This window comes from Mus pahari, chromosome 22 (assembly GCF_900095145.1).
Source record: "Mus pahari chromosome 22, PAHARI_EIJ_v1.1, whole genome shotgun sequence".
NCBI lineage: Eukaryota > Metazoa > Chordata > Mammalia > Rodentia > Muridae > Mus > Mus pahari.
The window spans coordinates 38,634,152-38,659,175 of NC_034611.1; the positions used below are offsets into that span (position 1 = coordinate 38,634,152).

The following is a 25,024-nucleotide window of genomic DNA, read 5'->3' on the forward strand; positions in this document are numbered from 1 at the left end:
TTCTGTTTTCCATAATGTGTCTTGGATATTCCAAGTTTCTGGGCTAATATCCGCTTATCAGTGAGTACATATCTAGTGACTTCTTTTGTGATTGGGTTATATTTAAAATGGAAGTAATAGTACCTATCTCTCAGAGTCTGAACACATCAGGAATACAGACAGTGTAGGTAAATTGATAGCTGTAGGAAAGTACCACAGCTTGGCAGCTGGTTTCCTCGGTTTATCCTGGCTTGTTCTTAACTCCGTTACAGCACTTTGTGCATGGTTTAATGGTCTCTCTGTCTTCATATATCTGATTATGTCTGTGTCTCCACTTGAGCTGTAGGGTAGGGATTCCACAGGCACTGGGGATTGCCACTGCCTGTGGCCATCATGGTACCAGAACATACCTGGTATGATTTGAACAAGTGTTCTATATGACAGTAAGATTTGAACAGCATGGGTACATAAGCACCTGAAAACTAGCACTTCTTAAGGATCCATGATTTGTTACAGCTCCGGCAGTTGTCACGTGTGAACCATCCTAATATTGTAAAGTTGTATGGAGCCTGCCTGAATCCAGTAAGTGTCCCTCTCCATCTCCCTATAGGAAACAGTGGCAAGTGTATCCGTTTATATAATTTATAAAGCTGTTTTCATCTGTTCCATTGTAGTTTTATTTCTGAAAATATTTCCTGCATTTTGTTTGCTTCTAGCCCTAACAAGACAGTATGTTGGTGTTGTCATCTCAGGTACCTGTTAGCCTTGGCCACACCAATTTATAATGCTCCTTCATCTTGAGTAAACAGTTATTCTCAAAATAATTTAATTTCCAGAAAAAATATAATTTGTTCTTCTAAATTTTTACCTTCCCCACTGATGGACTGTGTAATTGCTGGCCAAGACAGGTCACCTGACATTCCCTTGTTCCCACTCATCTGCCTTCCTTAGCTAACCTGACAGTGGTCAGTGAGGGGCCAACAAAGGGGAACTTGTCAGTCCTTTCCCTTTCCTCTTCTCTGCCCTGTGACTACCTACCTGTAAGTAGTCAGTGGGTTCTGCTTCTTCTACCAGAGCCCATCTGAGAAAGGGCCTGTGCTATGCTGGAATAGAGCATACCCCTGCCTGTGCGTCCTCCTCACTAACTGAGGTAAACCCATAACTCACCTCGTTGTAAGACTTGATGTCCTAGAACATAGCTTTATTAGCACTGGTCCTCAAAAGGTCTTATAATTCTATTTTGTTCCCTAAAATTTTGTGATCTATTTTATATATTAATATTCATTATAACATACTATATCATATATAACCATTGTTACTTTATAATATATGAGTTTTATGTAATTATAGTAATATATAACATATTGTATTTTATATAATAGCTATTAATTTAGTGATATTATGTCATATATGGTAATGTCCTGCTAATCTTAGCAGGCACTTTGAAGACCAGTTCTTTGATCACAGATACCTGTTCCTTCTGTTAGTGTCATTCACAGAGAAGGAGCCAAAAGAATAATTTTCAGGACAGTCAGGAAGTTGAACTAAGTTATCAGCAGGGAGGGCCCAACAGTGTTGCCACTCCAGTAAATTCTGGCATGTATTTTCTTTAGGTATGTCTTGTGATGGAATATGCAGAGGGGGGCTCATTGTATAATGGTGAGTATCCGCTAACCCTGCTTTTACCAAGGAGGTTGAAGCAATTGGAACGCTTTTAGAACAACTAAATCTCCTATTGTCAGAGTTTACCTTCAGAGTTCGCAGAGCAAGTCACTGTGCTCTTGGGGTTTGTTCATTTGTTTGGTTTTGGTTTTGTTTTCACTGCTAAGGACTTAGGGCGAGAAAGATGTATGACATTTATATAAATTTTTAAGTTAACAATATATTATGTTCAAAGTTTGTGAAGAAACAGTTGTTTTTAAATACGTGTAGACTTTTTCTCAACTTTCTGTTTTTAGTTTGAAGCCTTCATTTTAGAACTCTTGGCTATACTTCATATTACCATGCTTTATAACGCTTCCTTTTCCAAACATAAAATGGTGAGAACAAACTTCACAGAACATTTTAGGTTTTTACTTTCCTATTGTGACCATGACCAAGGCAACTTAGTAAGAAAGAGTTTAATCGGACTTACGGTTTCAGAGGGCGGGGCTTTGTAGCAGCAAGCATGTGAGCTGCAGCAATTGAGAGCTTACATCTCTATCCAAAAGCAGGAAGCAGTGAGCACACTGGCCATGGCTGAGTCTTGAAATGTCAAAGCCCACCTCCATTGACATGTTTGTCTAGCAAGGCCACACCGCCCAGTCCTTCCCAAACAGTTCCATCATATGGAGGCCAAATTTCCACACATGAGTCTATTGGGCCATTCTCATTCAAACTACCAGTGTTGCCACACAAAAAAACTTTTGTACTGGTATTACCCTTGTGGAAAAAGCTTAAAAATACCAACTTCATATATGTGTGAGTTGTCCCTGCAAGCTTTATAAAACCAATAGCATTTACTTTTAAGTTACCATTATTTAGCATACACATTTAGTTATACCCACTGCTATGTATTCTTTGTTGTTGATTTCTTTGTTGTTGATTTGTGTCTACTGCTCTCGTTTTAGTTGCGAGAACTGCTTCTTTCTTAGCTACAATAGACAGGATAGTTGTAAGCATCTTATATGGCTATCTTGTCTTAATACTGTTCTCTGTTTCAACCTCATAATGAACAGGATTGCTTGTAACTTATCTGATTGTGTGAAAGGTAATATCAATTTTAAGAAGTGTGATAGTATGTACTCATTTTATTTGAATGACCATATGGAGTTAGCTACTAAATTTTCTTAAATATTGTGGGTTTTTTGGTTTTTTTTTAATCTCAAAAAGGTTTAAAAGTGGGACTGGAATATTTGTAAAAGAATACTCACTTGGGTGTTTTGATGGTGCTTGCATTTATATTGTTTCATATTATAAGCAATAAAGTTCTTTTTAGTTTGTCGTGCCTTTCTCTTACAGTGCTGCATGGTGCTGAACCATTGCCTTACTACACTGCTGCTCATGCCATGAGCTGGTGTTTACAGTGTTCCCAAGGAGTGGCTTATCTGCACAGCATGCAGCCCAAAGCGCTAATTCACAGGGACCTCAAGCCTCCAAAGTAAGTCCTGGCAGGGCGACCGACACTAGCTTCTCTCCTGGCAGGGCGACCGACACTAGCTTCTCTCCTGGCAGGGTGACTGACACTAGCTTCTCTCCTCCTCTCGCCTGTCCCTTTCCCTTCTCTCCTCCCTTCTTGCTTGCGGTATTATTTTTTACTTTTATCATCTAACTGTTTATCTAAACTTATTGTTGTAGAATGTTGTCTATGGGAGATATTTTTATTAATGCCAACTTTACATTGTAATAATTAGAATCTGGTAGCCCATTTTTTACCTTCAGTATATAAAATTGTTCCTGCATACTTTTCGGAGAGCAGAGGCAAGTCTGACGACTGTCCCTGTTTCATTCCTAACAGGAGCAGGGTCTGCACATGGTAAACATGGTGGAGAACTGTACCGGTGGGGTACTTGTTCTTAGAGAGGGAATAAAAGCATTTCTGAATCTGAGTCCAGATGTAAGCAGCCCAGATTTCTCCATAGGGACTGAGAATCCTGACACTTCAAAAGAACCTTTAAAAAGGTTGAGTAACAAGGGTCTGAACAGGAACAGTGAGATGATGGGAATTTTGTTGTTGAACTGCATACATAGAAGAATTGAAATACAACAGGAGTGTTTGGTAGTATAACATGAACAGGGGCTTATCTGCTCATTATAATTACATTGAATTAAAAGACTTAGTTCTCTAGTTAGAATTTAAGTAGAACCTTACATACAATAAATTAATAAGATATATAATTATAGTGTGTTTTTACTTCTTTTGAATGTTACTATGGTGTGGTTATGCACATTTTATAACCCATGTCCATTTCTGTTTATTATCAAAAATAAAACTTTGAAAGTAAAAAGTTGCTATTTAGTAATTGTATTTGAGTCATAGCACCTAGAAAGCTGAAGTTCTGAAACATTCCTAGCATTTATAGACCATCTTAACTATAGGAGATTCAGACCCTCCCCCACATACACACACACATTCTAAATTCAGAAATGGTTTTGAGATTAAACATTGAGAAATATTTTCAGAATAAAGACATAAAATAAGAAGCATTGGCCTGCATCTATAACTCAGTGATAGAACATTTGTCTGGCATACACAGACCCATGATTCAATTTCCTATACTGCAGAGACAAACCAGTGCATTGGTTCCCACTTGTATTGATGTATTTTACTTTATCTTCAGTTAGATTATTTGTCCCATTGAATAGTGCTGTTCTTTTCGTATAAATGTTCGTGATCAGACTCTCACTTCAGCACCCCAGTGCTATACTGCAGAAACCACAGAGCTCAGCCAGAGGGATATTTGGTCAGGAACTGTAATGGAAATAGAGATGAAGGCATCAAAACATGAATATGATGGTCTCCCTCAATTATGAGTAAAAAGTTATGGCCTTTTAATTTTTGCTGATATTCCTCCAGATGTTAATCTAGTACAGTGACCAAATAATGTTTTATAAAAGTTTAATAATTGTGTATCTTTAACTTAGCTTTTTTCCAGTTCCATAATTATTTTTTTGTTTTCTTGTAAAATCAAATACTGACTGTGAATTTTGAACTTTTTATAATAGCTTGCTGCTGGTTGCAGGAGGGACAGTTCTAAAAATCTGCGATTTTGGTACAGCTTGTGACATCCAGACACACATGACCAATAATAAAGGGAGTGCTGCTTGGATGGCGCCCGAAGTGTTTGAAGGTACTGTCCCAGAGCATGGTGTGGTCGGTAATGTGCCCCAGCGCTTGTAAGTCCAGGATGCACTCTAACACTGCACACCGTGTTGCTTCTGAAGAGCACAGAGAAAGGTCTCCCTGAGTATATAGCCTGAGAGCCCAAATTTTATGACAATTTAAATTGGCATCTTCTGTGCAGATTCTCAAACATGGATAGCCGATCCTCACTATTGCCAGGTTGTGTAATTGAGAACCTGTCTGCCTGATCACCTTTGCTTGAGGTGCTTTCAGAACTGTTCAGAAAAAGGAACTCGTGTACAGCAGTACACATTTGGTAAGGTAAACAGTTTACCCAGAGCCGTGCTTTCCCTTTTCATGATGGACAAGAAGGCTTTGAACATGTGAGAAGCATGAAAGTACGTGTTAGAGTCTCTCAGCATGCTCTAAAGTGCCGTGAGGGGGGACTAGTTAACCAGTCAGGGTTAGGTGAAGAGTCTCTCAGCATGCTCTAGAGTGCCGTGAGGGGACTAGTTAACCAGTCAAGGGTTAGGTGAAGAGTCTGTCAGCATGCTCTAGAGTGCCGTGAGGGGGACTAGTTAACCAGTCAGGGTTAGGTGAAGAGTCTGTCAGCATGCTCTAGAGTGCCGTGAGGGGGACTAGTTAACCAGTCAGGGTTAGGTGAAGAGTCCTTAAACCACACAGAGACCCAGGTGCAGATACTGGTGAGCTGACAAGTGTTCCTGAACAAAGGCAGAGAGGATCCTAGCTCTGTACCCCCTAGGAACACTATGGAGGCTTCTTAGTAGCCTGTACACACCCAAAATAAGGAGAAAGATGTGCCTTTGCTCTCATCTGCTATCAGTTAAAAAGAGAGCTAAGGCCTAAGTCAGCATGCCTTAAACCACATGTCACTGGGTGCAGATAAGGTACAGTAAAGGATACGCTAACAGCTGCTTGCTTTTACTACATGGTGGCTCACAGCCATCTGTAATAGGATCCGTAGCTCACTCAGAATTTAGAAGATTAGTCTGTATATTTAAGTTTCTATATGAAAATGTCAAATTATTTTTTAAGTAAGAGACACTGAGATAAAGTAATGGGCTTTGTGTGAATGTCCATTTGTGTGAATGCCATAATATGCAAAATGCATTCAAGAGTCAGGCTTGGCTGACTGGCTTGCTTCCTTCCTTCCTTCCTTCCTTCCTTCCTTCCTTCCTTCCTTCCTTCCTTCCTTCCTTCCTTCCTTTTTTAATGTATGTGAGTACACTGTAGCTGTCTTTGGACACACCAGAAGAGGGCGTCAGATCCCATTACAGATGGTTTTGAGCCACCATGTGGTTGCTGGGAATTGAACTCAGGACCTCTGGAAGAGCAGTCAATGCTGTTAACCAGCCTGGTTGTTGGTGAATTTTAAACATTTTTATTGTTTTGTGTTTCGCTATCCCAGAGAAAGAGGGAAATGCTATGCAGCTTGTCACTTGCCTTAAAGAATATTGCTCCCTCAGGTCTAATTACAAAGTGTTGGACTAGAGACAGGCAGATTTCTTAGAGTTTGAGGCCAGCCTCATCTACATTATAATAAGTTCTAGGACAGCCAGGGCTATGCAGAAAGAAAAAAATACAAACACAAACTGTTAGACTAAAGCTATTTTACATAAAATTAAATAATGTCTTCTCTTTCATCTGGATAATACAGTTGCCTTTTCTAATAACTCAGTCACTTATTTAATGTCACTTTCTGTGCATTACACTGGTGCAATATTGTTGTAGTAAATAAATCAAAGAGGTTTGTTTGTTATAAAGAGGAATCAATCATTTCTATTTTGAGGGCAACAAAACCCAGACTATTAGGTTATGTAAATTTCTAAATTTCTGAAAGGTGTTATCAGGCAGCAGCTGTAGCCTAAATTCGATTGCTATGTGATACAGTTCTATATTATTGCGTACTCTTTTGCTTAGGAATCTATCATTATAATTAGGGTGTAAATTTTTTATTGGTGGTAGTAGTTTTGTTTATATATATATATATATATATATTTTGTTGGTGTGTTCTTCATCTTACTAGTAAAATTTTGTTCATAATCTTAGTTTTTATTTGTTTCTCATAATTTTAATTAAGTTTTCTTTGTAGTTTTTAAATTAAGAATTTTAACTATATATTAAACCACTAAATTAAAACAGTGTTTTACTCTGATAGCAAAGAATGCTGTCTGCCACAGAGCAGGAAACCTATTAAAGTAACAAATTATAGGAGCTGAGGATAGAGTTCAGTCATAGAACATATGCTTTGTATGAAAAAGTCCCTGAGTTGCCCCCCCATATGAGCACTTCTGAAAGAAATTGAGCATCAGGAGCAGTGGCTCAGAGGTAAAAAAAAAAAAAAAAACACTTGCTGCTTTTACAGAGGATCCAGACTCAAACCCCAGCACCCACCTGGAGGCTCACAAAGGTCTGTAACTCCAGATCCCTGGTGCCCAATGACTTCTTCTGACCTCCATGGGCATTGCTACACATGGTACAGAGACATGCATAGGAAAAAACATCATTAATACTCAAAAATAAAAATAAAATACCTTCTTTTAAAAAACAAGTTGAAAAATTACAGCAAGGAATATATGGGTGTTTCAAACTGTGCCTATGTGTGTATGGATTAGTCTATACACCGAAGCAGAAAGAGCAGTGCATCTTGTTGAAAAAGTAGGCAATAACTGACTCTCTGACATAGATTTTGAGTATATTGTTTATATTTACTTAATATAGTAAAAAATATTTGTTGACAGTATAAAAGAAATTAATTAATTAATTGCTTAACTGTGTGTGTGTGTGTGTGTGTGTGTGTGTGTGTGTGTGTGTGTGTGTGTGAGACAGTCTCTTCTCCAAAATTCCCATTCTTTTAAAATTTATAAAACTGATTGTTCTGTAATTCCTGTGGACCATGTCTCACAATAACCCTGCCTTTTTTTGTAGGTAGCAATTACAGTGAAAAGTGTGATGTCTTCAGCTGGGGTATTATCCTTTGGGAAGTGATAACACGCCGGAAACCCTTCGATGAGATCGGTGGCCCAGCTTTCAGAATCATGTGGGCTGTTCATAATGGTTTGTCAAAAGAAATTCTTCTTTAATAGATTTTGTATATTTCATCTTTGGAAAACTATTCCCATCCTCTTCTTCAGAGACCATGTGTATCAGACATTGAAGTATAGAGTTATTTGTTACCAGACCACCTTCCTTTCCGTACCTTTGTCTCTGGTTCCTGTGGAGAGAATTTAGACTCCTACACAGGGCCAAGACTGGCAGCTGCACTGATTAGGGCAAGACACAGCAGTACTTGGCCAATGCCACAGTTTGTCTCAGAGATAGAGAAACACTGGGGGAAAGTACAGAAAGAAAGCGAAAGGCTCACACTGACTCCCAGCTGTCTATAGTTGGAGAGCTTTCTGAGGAAACAAGTCTCTCATCAAGAGAGAAAGCAGGGCTTCTGGTAAGGGTTGTGGCTTACAGTGCTTCACATGTGTGCTCTTTACATTCTCAACCCTACTTACATACACTAATATCACAAGGCGACAGTGATGGAGCTACATCCCAAATCCAGGCCCTGCTGACTCAGGAAGTGCTCTTCATCACAGTGACTCCAGGAGCTCAGTTCTTATGTCTCTGGTCGCATACCTCCAGTGACGCTCTGTCTGTAAATGTGTGTTAGGGTGTCTTCTTCGCTAATAGACACTTCACAGTCTCTCTGGGAAAGCCTCAGTGAAGGGACTGCAGCGCCATGCTACTTCACGCGCCTCTAATCACCCTGATGAGTACATGCTTGCCTACTTGTCCTCAGGTGGGCAAAGAACAGACACTAACTCTTCAGAGCATTTGTGGACTGGCCAAACCAAAACGTCAGCAAAGTCATCTTAGCTGCTCTGTCAGTTTCCTCTGCCAACGTTAATGTTACATCCTGTAGTGTTGGTAGAGAAACTATAAGAGCCTTGACCAAGACAGTGTGCTTCCTCTATCGCTTTTCAGTAAAGGATTGTCAGTGAAGCAGAGGAAAAGGACTAACTTGTTAATTGAATAAACTGCAAAGATTGTAATGTATCTGAAGCTACTCTGGAGTGGGAGACTTAGTAAGAAGCCCGCCACAGGCTTTCAAAACTGTAAGACAGTTGACAGTTTCCAGCCTATAAAGTGGTAACTGCAGCTGGTGAGTGTGACACCACAGCTGAGGAAGTCAGTGAGTGTGACACCACAGCTGGGGAAGCCAGTGAGTGTGACACCACAGCTGGGGAAGTCAGTGAGTGTGACACCACAGCTGGGGAAGTCAGTGANCAGTGAGTGTGACACCACAGCTGGGGAAGTCAGTGAGTGTGACACCACAGCTGGGGAAGTCAGTGAATGTGTCACCACAGCTGAGGGGACTCAGTGAGTGCAACAACATGATTGAGTGAAGAGAGTGAGTGTGACACCACAGTGCTAAGGGTAGTCAGTGAGTGTGACACTGGTTGGCCACTTTGTATAAATGGAAGATTTTTTTCAAACACATTTGAAAATTTTGTAGTCTAAAAAATTCATCTTTCCTCAAGTCAGCTACTTGTTTTTCTCAATACATAGCCTTTGCTGCTTGTTGAAAGAATGTTTGAGACAGGCTCACTGTCAGTCCTGGCTGAACGAGACCTATGGCTTCACCAGCCTCTGCCTCGTAAGTTCTAGGGTTAAAGGTGTACAATTAGCCCAAGTAAAACAGTCTTAGTTCTTACTGTTATTATCACCCTGTGCCACAGACTGCAGTGTAAGTTTAGTCTTAGTTCTTACTGTTATTATCACCATGTGCCACAGACTGCAGTGTAAGTTTTCCTGCAGTTTGCCCTTTGTGGAAAAAAAATAGATACAACAAATAGAGAGAGAGAGCATGAATACAAACAAACAGCAAATGGTAAACTAAAAGATAAAAATGCTAATTCCAATATTGTTAGAAGTAAACTTTAAAAATCTTGTACTGCCCTTAGGTAGCTAATTCTTTTCTTTCTCTAATTTTCAATTATAGGCACTCGCCCACCACTGATCAAAAATTTACCTAAGCCCATTGAGAGCTTGATGACACGCTGTTGGTCTAAGGACCCTTCTCAGCGCCCTTCAATGGAGGAAATTGTGAAAATAATGACTCACTTGATGCGGGTATAATCCTTCTTTTGAGGGGCTTTGGGTAGGGGGACTTTAATGTATGCCAGCTTTTAGTAGGCGTTTATAGTGACGGAACGGCAACTGCTCCCTGTACCCTACTTCCCAGTGTTACTCAGGTTAGAGTAGGCGCTTACTGCTCACATAGTTAGAAGAGAACGCATCACTGTGGAACATACCTAGCTCTCTGTAATGGCAAGATAGACTAGGTGTCAGGCTTGCTGTCCTATACAATGTTTGTGCCAGGGACAGAGCCTATGAGAGAGGCTGGACGAGTGTGGCTAAAGCTTTGCAGTGCCTGCAACTATATGTGATGGATAATATGCTGAACTAAACTCAGCTTGTCAGATTTTCATCAAAATACATTCACTTCTACAGTGTACTATATCTTAAGAGACGTAATTGAGTAATGTTAATTTTTGCTATTTGGACTTTTTGTTGTATGTTTTCAGATGCCAATAAAAACTATACATTTTTTTTCTAGGCCTTATAGAATCCTAATTTAGGAAAAAACCCTTTTAGATAACCAAATTCCCTACTCTACAAATCTAAACACTTTGGAATTATTTCAATTATTTTAGATTTCTTTTATTGAAAAATAGATTTTTTTCCAACAAGAGCTATAAGTTGTAACTTTGACTTAAGTTTGTACACCTAAACTTTAAGTTGTATAAGTAAAATGATAACTGTTCCATCATGTCTAATTTGAAAAAAAAATCTTCATTGTTCAGTAAATATTTTAGTATTATGTCCCCATTTCTTAAAAGGGCTTCCATAAGATATGTTCTTAATGTTTAAAATCTAAGTTCTAAAGCTGACTCAGAAGAGTTCATTCCCAGTTGTCAGACTAATAGTCTTTGCAACAGTTTGACACTATATGCCACTATATGCCACTCTTGCAAGTCTGGTACACAGTGACCCTGCTATTCCCCTAGAGAGCTTCTCTTTCCTGTTACCTCAGTGCTTGTGTGGGCACATGGCATTGTCTGCTGCTAAAATTTCCAAAAGGAGCACATATCATCATCTTTGATCAGAAAACAGATGTTGCTCCACAGTCAGTACATGCCTGAGGGGAACTGAGCTGCATCCACCTCGGGTGCACCCTGAACTACAGCAGTGACGCAGATGCTCTTGAACTCATGTCACGGGCTCTACTCTGTACTAACGGCATTTTAAATTATGACTTGCTTCTATACAGTACTTCCCAGGAGCGGATGAGCCGCTACAGTATCCTTGTCAGTACTCTGATGAAGGGCAGAGCAACTCAGCCACCAGCACAGGTAAGCAGATGGAGTCAGAGCAGTCTCCGGATTCCCTCCATTCCATGACATTTATCATGAAGCAAGGAATGATGTCTGTGTTTGCATAGTTCTTCATTTCTCAGGACTCACTGCAGTTTAAGTTTCCAGGGGCCATGCTCTCTATGAAGGTCCTGAGGTTAAGCTTCCGTGGCTGGTGTTACTGTTTAGTTAAGTCAAAAAGATGAATACTATATTGCTGTGGATGCTATTCTTACATTGTTTCTTAGTTTCATCTTTTTGTGATAAGGTCTCGCTTTGTATCCAGGCTAGCCCAGAACTCACTGTATGATTCAGGATAGCATCCATCAAATTCATACATAGTCCTGCCTCAAAAACCTCAGGAGTTCTCTGACTAAGATAGGTGCCCCACACCCGACTGTTTCCCTGTGGGCACAGAGATTATTGTGAACCTCGGATTCCTTGACTAGCTCTCTTCTGCTTTTTGGGGTTTGGTTTGGTTTGGTTTGGTTTGGTTTGGTTTGGTTTGGTTTGGTTTGGTTTTTTTTCTGAAGAGACTTAGGCAAGCAACTGGTGTGTCTTGCAGACCATCCCTAGCTTGTTCCTGACTGGGTCTTGGTTTTGTTTTGCTAGTTGTTCCTCAGCTCTAATTGCTGGAGTGCCAGGGGTTCGGCCATGAATCTCCATGTCCTTGGTTACCTCTTCATTTGCTTTCATCTTTTTAAACAGATCTTACCTCAAGTTTACTTACAAAAACAGTATAGGTCACTGATCATCTGCAAATAGTGTGTAAGTAGGTGTGTCCCAGCAGTCCATCTGACTTCACGTTCACAGTAACGCACACCTCCTGAGTGCCTGGGACTGGAAGAGAAAAAGCATCTGTTTTCATGTTCTAGCCAAATTCCATCCTCAGACATCCAGAACCTGATGTCTGGTAGGGACTGACACAATGCTTTCCAAACTGAGTTCTGGTTCTTCCATCAAACTCACTCATCGTCCAGTCTTGCCATCTCAGCGAATAACCCTCAGTTCTCCTTCGGGGTTAAGCCCTTGGGTCATTGTTATTTGCGGCCATGTAGAAGACTGGTTGACTCTTTATTGTGCTGTCTGTAACTTTGATTTAAAATGGGTTTGTTCAGGGTGTTGTCACTGGTGTGAAAGTCTTATTTTTATGTATGTTTTGTCCGTTATTGAATAAGGCATTCATATTATTCCCAACCTGTAGTCTGAAATGTGTCTGCTTTTGTAGGCTCATTCATGGACATTGCTTCTACAAATACCAGTAATAAAAGTGACACAAATATGGAACAGGTTCCTGCCACAAACGACACTATTAAACGCTTGGAGTCAAAACTGTTGAAAAACCAGGCAAAGCAACAGGTTTGTTATTAAAAGTAAAACTGTATGTTTTCTTTACCAGTAGTCACAACATTATACTAAAGGTATAGATTATTTGCAGTCTTCTGATATGTAACAATCCTGAGTTTTCTTTCTGTTCCAGATAAATAAGCTTATGATAAGAGACATGAGATTTTGCTGTCATTTCTTACCAAACAAGTTGTTTTCCTTTCCCCTGTCTATTGTTGATGTCAACCCTGCCCCTTCTTCCCTGTGACCCAACTCTAACTAAGGGTCCTACAAACAGTGTGAAGTGTATTTTGGTTCTATGGCACAGTTAAGAAGTTCTCACAAGGCTGTCTTTTCATCCTGTTAGGTTGGTTGTATTATGGCTATTGTATTATGGTGATTGCTTTGAGTGGCATATATATATCTGAACCTGCTGTCCTTTGCTAGCTCCCTCCCGTTATAAGGTTCCCTGCTTCAGAACAGTACCACCATCATGAAAAGCCACTTGCCATCTTCATCCTGGGCTGCCCAGGATCTCTACATGAAAAGATCCTCAGTAATTGAGATTGACCTGTAATCCTAACAGAGTGAATCTGGACGCCTGAGCTTGGGACCCTCTCGTGGGAGCAGTGTGGAGAGCTTGCCCCCCACTTCTGAGGGCAAGAGGATGAGTGCTGACATGTCTGAAATAGAAGCCAGGATCGTGGCGACTGCAGGTAAAGGGGCTGCTAGCCCAAAGAGAAAACGCCTATGGTTTTACATGGTACTCGTGGTTGTATTCAATAGGGCCATCGGGTTGTGTCTTATATCTGCTTTCTTAAACAGATGGTGGGTTCACGGTGTTTTCTAAGCTTTCAGCAGTAAAGCTTAGAAATTTTAAATTTTAAATAGACAAGTATGGCTTAAAATTTATTTGGATTATAAAATATACCTTCCTAGTTACAGACTTTGAAATATAACAAATATATCAAATATATTTTTCCTCAAGCATAAACTAACTTCAGAAATCAAAATTTCACCAATACCAGAGTATTTTCTATGACTGAGTAATTCCAGTGTTTTTATGCTGAGCCCAAGAAACAAAAAATGATTGGCAGAAAATTGTGTTCCGGGAGCTGTTGTCCCTGCTCTTTCCTGCCAGCGGCAAGAGTAGCCCAGCTAGGTGTTTGCTTATTTGATGATAGAATAGATAGAAGTCGTTTCATCAGACATTGGTTTTGATAGTATTTAAATTTCATTTTGTCAGCTCTTAAAATGTACAATAGACAACGTGGCCAGAATTAAAAAGAATGGCATTTTGTCACCTGGTGAACCAGCACCCTTTCTAAACCGGGTTTCACTTTAGTGGTGCTAATTTAATTTGGGTCTTATTTTGTTATTTTTGATCTTCCAAGGTTAGACAAGAGTAAATTGTAAAAATGAACATTGTATTGGAGCATGTAAAAGTGTAAAACAAATAACAATACAAATTCTCCTCTTCAGGGGATATTTTCGATGTATCTGCATATCTTTTAATTATATATACAGACTTTTTAAAAAATGTAAACATAGTTGTTTTCTAAGTAAAATGTTCTGATTGTGTGTGTTCTCTTTGTAGAAAGTGGCATCCAGATGATCTGTACTGTACTTGTCTAAACTAATCACAGCCACTGATTTATCAACCTGCACTAAAATTAGCCTTTAGATAGGAAGGACTATCTGAAGAGAACAGTGTCTAAACACATAAGCTGTTGAGCCGCAGAGACGAGTCTAGATTCGCCTTGTGGTCTTTAGGCACTGGTTTTCTGTGCCTCTGTGTCACAATCTCTGTCGTTTAACTTCTGTCCTCAAGGTTACCTTGTGGTCCAAAGTGGCTGTGACAGCTCAAGCAGTCACTTCACTGCTCAGGTAGCAGGAAAGAAAAGGGAACAGAAGAGGAGGAAGCTTTTGAAACCAATTTCTGCAGCTTCCACACTCATTCCACAAGGGGTCTGAGCCATAGCTGACATTGCTGCATTCGTAAAGTCAGAGCCCATGCTAAGGAGGAGAAAAGACTAGAAATGAGTGGGGCAATAGCTGTCTCTACCTCAGGTAAATCCTCAGAAGATGTCAGGGTTAGTGGAGGTCAGTGCCCGTCGACTAGTCTGCTGGTCTCCATGAAGCCCAGATGTCTTTGTAGACAGAGACCTGCTCCCAGCATTGTTGGGGGTCCACTTCAGCTCACAGTTATTCAGAGTACACCCATAATGCTGGCTCTGCCCCAAGGGGAAGTTATGATAATAGTTTATGATTTTGCTGAGCCCGTTTTTCTAATCAGATACAGGTTCGTAATTACATATTCTAGGAATGACATTTTTCCAGTTTAAGGATAATCATACATAAAATTACTTTGTCCTCTACCTAAATGTAAGACAATATATCCTTTGAATTTTAAATAATTTGAATTTTTTAATGAATTATCTTACTTTGAAAGGTTCATATTCCAGCTTTTGACAGCCTTCCTGTTTAATAGCTATATACTCTAAACGTTTAAAACTAATAAATATTCAGTTTATTAGAAACACTGTAGAGAAACTTAGGGAAATATGTTTTAATGCTTTGATATGATAACTGTTGATAATCACGGAATTTGATTTATAGCACACTCCAAGAAGCACCTAACTTAGGATCTTCCTGCTCCTGTTTGTGTCGTAAGCACAAACATGGCAGCTTGTCTTACTAACTCCCGCACCTTCTGTCCTGCCCTCCCTACCTTCACCTCATGCCAGTGATTTTACTTAGGTATACTATTTCTAAGAACACACTGGAAATTTAGCTTCTTCATTGTCCTGCAGCTTTGTCTATCTTTATTTGTTGTTGGGTTTTTTTTTTTTCCTGCTAATTAAAACCAGTGTGTAAAACTTCTGAAACTGTTTGCTCTTTAACGTCGCCTCCCTAAGCATGAAAGAAGAGTTAGATAGTTCTGCATGCCATTTTGCATGAGATGAATTCACACAACTATTTCAGAACTGTTCTGTTGTGCAGTCATTTCCTGTGTTACTATGTGTGGTTGTTTGCATGTATACTGTACATGTGTGTTTTTTCAGCCTATTCCAAGCCTAAACGGGGCCACCGTAAAACCGCTTCATTTGGCAACATTCTGGATGTCCCTGAGATCGTCATATCAGGTATCATAGACCACCTGCGTTGGTGTGACAGCTGTGAAACTGGATTAATGATCCTGGTACTTTTAAATGCTTCTTGCTCCAATTTTCATAGGATATGAACATAAATACCTCTTATGCCGTACCCAGGGAGATGGATAGCAAACTGTATATTGCCACCCAAAAACCAATTTGCAAACATAACTTCACATCTCCAGCAATAAGAATCAGGTGAAAGGAAAATAACAGAAGGGAGAACACTACCTCCACATTTACCTGTTCTTCTGTTGGACATGAGAGATAAGCTACACTTAGGTCTGTTTTAGTAGAGGGTACAACTGTTTGAAACTTCCCTTGTCCCTGGTCCTCTTCCTCCCTGCCCAGCCTGTTGCTTTGGGGAGCCCGTGGGCAAGCAGCTGCACAGTGTTTCTCCTAACTGCAGAGCAGAAAGCTGAAGCCAGGCCAGGCTTGCCAATTTTTGTTTAGTGTACCTTGCCAGAACCCAAACTACTCAGACAGCTAGTTAGCTCTTCTGCTAGTTTATTAAGAGGAAGGTCTACAAGCTATGTTTTATACCCAGTTCACACATGACCTTTCAGTGTATCAGTTGTCAAATACTTTAATATCTTATGGAGGTAAATTCATAGATGAATAAAAACCACCTTTTTTAATAAAAACTTGATGGCATAAGAGCCCTATATATATTTAAATGATCATTTAGGGCAGTGAGCCGCCTCGGCCGGTAAAGGGGTAAGTAAAGGCACTCCCTTCAGCCTGATGAGCTAAGGCTAATCCCTAGGGCCCTTCTGTTGGAAAAGAACAGACTCAAAAGCTCTTCTCTGGTCTCCAAACACACCTCACACATGCGCATACACACACACACACACACACACACACACACGCCAAACACACCTCACACATACGCATACACACACACTCCAAACACACCTCACACTTAACGTACACACACACACACACACACACANCACACCTCACACTTAACGTACACACACACACTCCAAACACACCTCACACATAACGTACACGCACACACATGCCAAACACACCTCACACATACGCATACACACACACACACACACTCCAAACACACCTCACACATAACGTACACACACACTCCAAACACACCTCACACATAACGTACACACACACACACACACACGCCAAACACACCTCACACATACGTATGCACACATGCGGGCAGCATAAATACAATACAGGTAGATTTTTTAAAAATTGATTATTTACCCCTATGTTAAAAAAAATTAAAAATTTTTCTTTTTGTTGCCTGACTCCCAACATTTTGATGGAGAACATATTTCTCACATGTGTGGTTTGGATGGATTCCTTGGCATTCTCTACTTTTGCCTATGATAATATTTATTTAACATTGCATTTAAACTGTAGTTGAGTGGTTTTGTTAATTATTAAAGTGATATTCTGTTTTATAATATTGTCACTACTTCAAATATTAACTCTTTTCTAATACACTTGCTTTTATTTATTGAAATAAATAATTTTTGAGAAATTAGCAAAATATTTGGAATGATTTTATTTCACTGATAGGTATAACATAGATGATATACTGTCCCCAAAATGGCAGGCTTTAAATTTACATAGAGCTGTAATAACCTTGAATACATTACAGAATCAGAAAAATTTAGACTAATAGTAATTTAATCTTAAATTAGATTTATAATTCTAAAGGCAGACAAGAAAGAAGAAACATAGTAATAGTTTAGAGGGAGCTAGTGCTGCACAGTGACCAGAGGTCAGATGCACCTGACAACCTGTAATAGCCCTGGGCAGCCTGCTGTAGAGCTAACCTGAAAGGCTTATATCGCTGAAGCCAGGAAATCCTGGGATGACGGGTGGGTTGGTTGGTTGGTTGGTTGGTTGGTTGGTTGGTTGGTTGGTTGGTTGGTTGGTTGGTTTTGGCTAGTCACCTAAATGGACTTTCTTATCATCCTTGTACCTAGATCGAAAGTGTAGCTGTATAGATGATGGATTAAAATCTGATGATGCGTGATTCTCCCCAGACAGGATCTGCTGACTCTCCAGTCACGTGGTTTCACTCTTTTGTTGAAGTCACAGGAGATAGAGCATTCCATGCCTCCCTAGTGCTTACATTGCAGGTGGGCTCTACTTAAGAGGACTAGGACAACGGGTCTTTTTAAGATACGTGTACCTTAATTCTGCTATTTATTGCTAGGACATCAGTGCTGTTTGAGTGAATTAATCAGCAATAAATTGTTTTAAATATTCTTGTTAGGTCTTCCCAGATATCCAAACACTAATCAAATTTGCCTTTAATAAAAAGAATACAAGATCTGGAATTGAAACTGATAGGCTTAAAAGCCAAACACTATTGTATCTCTAAGTTATATTTTAAAATTAAATTTAGTAATAGAGCCTACTCTTTGGGAATATCTCATTTTCTGAAGCCATTTTATAAATGGCATTTATTTTCCCAAATTCATTAACACTAACAGAATTTCTTTTCCATCAATTAGATTCTCTCAAGTGCTGTTTAGATATTTCTTGTTATGTCTAAGCTCCCATTTACCAGCACTGAAACCCAGTTCTAAGTATCTTGTACATGGCTGTTTTATCTGTTACAGATAAGCATTCCCAGGAATCCTTCACTTTGGATGAGTGCAGTAGGTTAAGTCCATTGTACTGGCTGATACGAGCTCCGCCTCTCAGTGACAGCTCTGCTTCCAGCTCACACGGACTTGCTATGAACACATTTGTCCTTTCATTGCTATTTCCATACATGTAGAGAGTGAATTTTGTTCATTTTTACCTCCATCCCCTGTCATCTCCCTCTTGCCGAATCCCTCCTTCTAAACAAATCCCCTTCCTACTTTGGTTTGACATGCATGACTTCATCGTGATGAGGTAGTAGAGTGGCTGGCACAGGTCCAGACAACCGAGAAATCCCAGTCTTCCCCCACTTAATCTTTGCTTTTCAAAAACATATATGTTTGCATCATCCACAATTCAGATTCACCTGCCTTTACACCCTGAGTGCTGGGATTGAAGGCATGTGCCACCACTGTTGGCTGCCAGTAGCTTCTAATAGATTCTTTTGAAAAATGGAACTGAGAGAGGCATTATTAGATTGCTTTAAGTAAAACCTTGGGGGCAAGATATATCTTACTGTTTTTATTAAAGTAGTGGAAGGAATATTTGTCTTAATTATAGTGTTTGATTCCATGTTAAGCTACTTGAATATCCTGGGATCCCTTGTAGATATACAGAGCCTTAAAATACTGCCACTTGAGGGTAGGAACAGTGCAGCTCGACTGTCCCTTTGTGGTTTCTGAGTTTGTGATAACGTGGCCTGGTATGCAGAAGGATAGAACACCTTCCCCAAAAATGATATTCCATCTTAGGTATTTTTCTTTATGTATTAATACTTTAAGCCATTCTTAACTGACATAAAATATTTTGCCCAGTTCCCTAAACACCCTGAGTTTATCTGATATTACTGTTTATAGTCATTTTTGAAGTTGGAAACAAACCTTAAATCTATTAGATTTAGGTCTGTTAGCTGTATTTAAGTTCTCTTAGATGCCCCACCCCCCAAAATACCCAGTTTTATAAGATGTTGGCTATGTTGTGTATTTACTTTTATAGCAGAAGTGTGAGGAAGAGAAAGGTGGGAAGGGCAGATATGCAACAGCATATCCTTGCTACCTTTTGTGTGTGGGCATTGATGAACATAGTGTGGGGGGTGGCTTTGTAGAGGATTACACCCTGGAGGCAGGGACAGTCTTGAGAGACCAAGACATTGTTTTGCCTTCTTCACTAGCTTGAGGATAAAATGTAGATACTGATATTTCTAATTATTTCTTCAAGTAGAATAATATAAATTATTAAACATTCCCCATGTGAAAAAAAACAGTACAATGGGATTTGTTTCTACAGTTAAAAGGCTCATCTCATTAACAATCCTTGGATGAGTAATGGGGAGGGCGGCTTGATAAGATACTCCTGTTCCCGCCCAATAGAATTCTGTATCTGTGACTAACTAAAGAGAGTTAGTGTAACTGTATAGTAAATACTCAGGGGTTCTCTCCATCATATTTTAAGTTTTCAATTAACAATAAACGTGCCTCGAATAAGCCTCATTGGCTACTATATTGCCAGTGTGCAAAGCTTCCATCATAAATAACCAGGGTTGCATTTTATCATCTAGAAACTGAGCTAATATTGAGGTCTAGTTGCACTTGTCCTTAGTCCTAGCACTCAGGAGACAGAAACTTGTGGACTCTCTTGAGTTCAAAGCCAGACATAGGGGTTGCAAGGTGAAACCCATGTCTAAAAGAAATGGCTTTTTTTTTTTTTTTTTTAAGAAAAAAGAAAACAGGTTAAGCTTCCATTTCTAATCTAATAAAGCTTATAATTCCAAAGCAGAAATCATCAATCTTTAGTAATTGCTTTGAAAAACCTATCTGGTATCCTTCTAAGGAAATGGACATAATATGTAGACATTAGTAACAGGTTCTTGGCAACCTAATGAGCACACATTTTTAAATTATGCCATCATTTTACCACTAAGCAGTAATTGAATACTTACGTATATAATGTTATACAATGTTTTCAATCCTATTCTATGCGTGAGTAGTTTTTATTATTTAGAACTTAAAAATCTCACCTTTTCCAATAAGTTGGGCAAGAGGGGTCTCCGGGATAGTAGTTTGCTTTCAAGTGAAGACAAGAGCCTGCGTGAGCTTTGAAAAATTCTAGTGGATTAGTAGTGACATCTGTGGACTGATGTAGACCACAAGAAAGCAAAGGGGTGGACTGTGTGAGACCTCAGGAGTAATGTCTGAACGTGTTCTGAAGAGACTGGAACCCTTGCTTAGGAACTCACCCGGAGTTAACAGAGCAGCTTTTAAAGAGTTGGGTTCTGTCTGTGACAGCCTTGAAGGAGCACTGAGCTGGGACAGCAGCCCTCTGGTTACTGCCTTTTTACTGTGATGCCTACAGGGGGTGCATAGCGTGAGCTGGCAATGAGAGCTTTAAAAAATAGTCTTAAAGTTGTTGTTTTTCTCTGACAAGTCATAGATGTGTAGCACCGTTTGGTTGTTGTTCCTTTTTTGAGACAGGGTCTAGAGCCCTGGCTGTCTGAAACTCCCTATATAGACCAGGCTGGACATGAACTCACAGATATGCCCCTGCCTCTGCCTCCTAAGTGCTGGGATAAAAGGCGTGCTCCACCAAGCCCAGCAGCAGTTGAGGATTGTTTACAGTGGCAGTGTTCAAGGTGTCATTCACAGACTGCTGGTCACTGCTTGTATCAGTCATGCTGCCTCGGGCCTTTCTGCCTTTCTGTTTACTAGAGCACACATAATGCAGGTGTGCATGTATCAAATACCTTTAAATAGGGCCACTGAGATGGCCCAGCAGGCACAGGCAGGGACTTGTTGCCAGGCCTGACAGATACCTGGCAGTGTGAGTTTGATCCCCAAGATTTGACAGGGTGGAGGAAGAGGACTGCCTCTCACAAGTTGTCCTCTGACCTCCACACCCATGCTGTAGCAGGAATACACATGCACGCACACACACATACACACACAGTCAGACATATTTGCAGTGTAAAATGAGTACATTTCTAAATTAGTATTCAGTGCAAAAAATTGGGAATTCAGATTTTCTAAGGACACACCCAGTAATTTTCATCTGCGACACTAGGAGCTTGAGTTATTTCATATTCACATTTCTAAATTATGGCTTTTAAACTTAATATTGGAGCAACAAGTATTTGTTGATTGCAATCCTCTTTTGCTTTTGTCTGAGCTGTTTGCCAGGTGGTTTCTGACATGGTCGTGCTCATTAAAATGTATTGCCTAATACTGCTTGCTTCCACTCATGCTGTAGCATGAAAACCCATCTTCTGGCATTTGTTAACTGTCAGCCCTTCTTATCCTATCTCCTTAGAGTTTCCCTTCCGCTCTCTCTGTCCCTCCTCTAGACTTGAACTCATATTTGGGGAAACTGATGGCGGTGTCATGGCGTATAGACACATGCTGGGTTGTTCCCCAGACTCACAGATGTTGCTGATATGAAAGGAGAGTTCCAGACACTTTTATAGTCTGTCCCATCTGTGCTAATTTTAGAATGAGGGTGTTGAATGAAATGTGCCTAAAATTGCTCATTAGTCATAGTAGTATCCTTTTTGTTTGGGGGAAACAGAAATAGTTAAAGTATTCATGAAACTGTCTGATTCAGTAAATGCAGTTTGTTGTTTTACTTTGTAATGAAAATTTGGAACATTACAGAATAAATTGAAATTTGAAGTAAATTTTAATTCAGAGTATGCAAAGAATTTTAAGTCAGTCTAAAATGGGCAAAGTTACGAGCTATACTTTCAAGAGTGACTATGAATTTGAGTTTTATATTCACTACATGAATTATTTCATAAAACATTCTTAATTCTATTTGAAGTTCACTTAGTTTATATGTAAAACAATAACAAGGGCACATGAATTAAGATATTAAACGAGCTAATTGGTTTAAGATACAATTTTTTATATCCAAGATCATGAAGTATGAAAAAATAGAAATGATTTATTGCTCATCTGAATACAGCTGCTAGGGTGTGGGTTCTGAGTGCTGCCTGATAGTTGCAGAATTACATGGTACCACTCACAGGGTCAAAGGAGATGTGAATCGTGTACCAGCTGTTTCTCATGGTGTTTCCTTTGTAACAGCTGAACTCTCGTGTAAAGCTACTTCTAAAACAAACCTGCTCCCAAGGAGAGGTGCTGCAGGAAGCTGTTGTTTAGGTCTTTCTGTTCTGCTGAAGACTTGCTTATAGAATTTCTTTTTATTGAAAAAAAATTAAATTTATTTAAAAACTGTTGCTAACATAGTTGTTCATAATAGCCCATCTCAACAAGCAATATATATTTGAGCATAAAGTGAACATTGTCTCCAAGGGGAAACTGAGCTGTTACTAATGACGAATTACTGCATTCTGACAGACACTAATGGGATTAAATGTGACTCAGTACAATAATTTAAACCTAAGCATCCTCTTCAGACACTGCTGCCAGCTAAAGTCAGCTGTGTCTTACAACCTGCTAGCTGTCTTGCTGTGAAACTGTAACGTAAGGCCCTTGAAATAGATGCCATCATCAGCACCAGCCCCCAGGCAGCCATCTATTTAAACACATGACAGAAGATGGTGGAAGCTGACAGTTGAGCTGCTGTTCATGTGGTAGGAGTGTCACTGTATAGAACATACTCTGTTGTGGGCCAGCAGCTTTTGAGTTAATGCACTAGAGTTCTCTCTCTGTCTCTCTTTTTTCTCAGTTTTTGGGTTGGTGGGTTTTCATGTGAAATTTACTCCTTTTTTTTCCTGCAGCAAGTTGCATAGATCCAGGAGCAGCAGACCACACTTCCTTTGCAGCAGTTACGCCTTCGTGCTTGCTTGGCTAGAATGAAGTTTTACTTTTGTTGTTTTGTTTTAAGGTAACGGGCAACCAAGGCGTAGATCCATCCAAGACTTGACTGTTTCCGGGACAGAACCTGGTCAGGTAAGATGTAACATTCAAATTGTCGTCTGTGAGGAACTAGGATAGGCAGAGATCAAGAACTGTAATCTCCTCTGCAGAAGTGGTTAACCTGAAAACGTGGCCGAGAGTTTATTGCTACTGAGAACATCAGTCCATAAGGAAGATGGAAAGCACTCATGTTCCTAATTCAGTTTGATCTGCACGAGAAAGCATGTTGTTCAGCAGTACATCATGTGTACAGCATGCTCTAAGAAAATATTCTGTTCTGTAACTTAATAAAGCATTGTTATCATTGTCCTCTAAAGTGAATAATTAGTACCTTTTACTAATGAGAGAATACCTCCCTAATAAGATGCTCTCCTGGGGCCACCTGGAGAATATTAACATCTTTTAATATGATATATCCAATTGGTGTTACATTTTTCTTAAATATCCTTTGAAAATGTGTACTAAGCTGATGGCTAAACGCAAAAAAACTTCTGGTTATTACAGATTTTTTTCAATGCTCTTATAAATTCCCCGGTCTCTAGTTTATTATAGCTTCTTTGAAAATAATCCAGATAATGCTATAATATAAACTGTAGAACTCTTCTGTAGAGTTCTAATCAGGTATGTAAAAGTAGCTGAGTCGTTAAGGGTGTTTTTCTGTTAATTAGTTCAAATTCATGCATGTGACATACATTTTTATCGTGTTTTCTAACATGAATGAGGACTAAGTCTGAGGTATGTTGTTCTTTTGTTTTCATGTGAGTACAGTATTCATATGTAATAGAGTTATTGTATAATAGCTCATGTATACATGTAAAATATCAGTGTAATTTACTTTGAGAAAATATACATTTTAATCATAGAAAGTTCATTGTTTCATCTTTATAAGAATGAAATTCTTTGTAGTTTCTAATAAAAGAATGTTTTATACTTCTCTATAATATATAAACATAAAAATATCTTGATAGGCTGGGCATGATGTTGCACACCTTAAATCCCAGCACCTGAGAGGCAGATAGATGTCTGTGAGTTTGAGGCCAGCCTGATCTGCATAGCAAATTTCAGGACAGTATTATTACATACCTGTGTTAATAAAAGAAGAAAAATAATATCTTGGCTTTATTTAAATCTGGTAATATTTTATGGCAGTTCATACTGTATATATCCATTCTGTATATACATATAATCCTGACATATAGAAATATAGATATATACATTACTATATATTTTAGAGTCATTAATAAATGTAAACCTTGTCAGACTTATTCAATGATGGTTTATTTTCCAGTGTATTGGTATACCCAAAACTTTCTATTTGACTTAAGTTTCCCTCTTTTCCCTCACTGATATTTAAAGGCTTTTAGTCAGCCCTTTTAATTAACATCTGGTATTTGCTTTGAGTCCATGGTCTTTTGAACACAAGCTTTTACACTCTGTTTGTTATTGCCATCAATATTTCCATTTATTTGAACTCTAGCCCAGTTTTCTCTGACAGTGAGCCTTTCCCCTAAGACACAGTAGCAGCTAGTTTAAGAGCTTCTATCTGAATACTCACATACCAAGCCTTGCTTATTTCCCCACGACACATACTCAGCTTAGACGTGGCTACTAACCCTTTAGTGTACAATGCCTTCAAAGTAGGAAAACCTGGGGATTGAAGCAGACTGTGGCTATGGGACAGTCATTGGCATGAACTGTCTGCCATACAGCATTCCAGAAGATAGGGGGGAAAGAGAAGGTTTGATTTGGCAGTAACACTGCTCTACAATAGTTGACATAACCAGTGTTTAAATTGCATCCTCTTTCAAGTTT

The 25,024-nt window shown here is 39.3% G+C and overlaps 1 protein-coding gene and 1 pseudogene across 2 annotated transcripts in view; one reads left to right on the forward strand and one right to left on the reverse strand.

The window, feature by feature from the left end:
- Nucleotides 1-25,024, forward strand: part of Map3k7 (mitogen-activated protein kinase kinase kinase 7) — a 58,020-nt gene that overhangs the window by 13,098 nt on the left and 19,898 nt on the right. Inside the window, exons 3-13 of one of the 2 annotated variants that reach the window (XM_021222015.2) lie at nucleotides 496-561; nucleotides 1,593-1,638; nucleotides 2,980-3,118; nucleotides 4,684-4,808; nucleotides 7,751-7,879; nucleotides 9,816-9,946; nucleotides 11,148-11,229; nucleotides 12,458-12,588; nucleotides 13,142-13,271; nucleotides 15,621-15,701; nucleotides 23,181-23,245. In XM_021222015.2, the coding sequence (XP_021077674.1) occupies nucleotides 496-561; nucleotides 1,593-1,638; nucleotides 2,980-3,118; nucleotides 4,684-4,808; nucleotides 7,751-7,879; nucleotides 9,816-9,946; nucleotides 11,148-11,229; nucleotides 12,458-12,588; nucleotides 13,142-13,271; nucleotides 15,621-15,701; nucleotides 23,181-23,245 (1,125 nt within the window). The remainder of the gene's footprint in view (nucleotides 1-495; nucleotides 562-1,592; nucleotides 1,639-2,979; nucleotides 3,119-4,683; nucleotides 4,809-7,750; nucleotides 7,880-9,815; nucleotides 9,947-11,147; nucleotides 11,230-12,457; nucleotides 12,589-13,141; nucleotides 13,272-15,620; nucleotides 15,702-23,180; nucleotides 23,246-25,024) is intronic. The other variant, XM_021222016.2, reaches the window with a different exon arrangement.
- On the reverse strand, nucleotides 19,778-19,861 carry LOC115063006 (annotated as a pseudogene).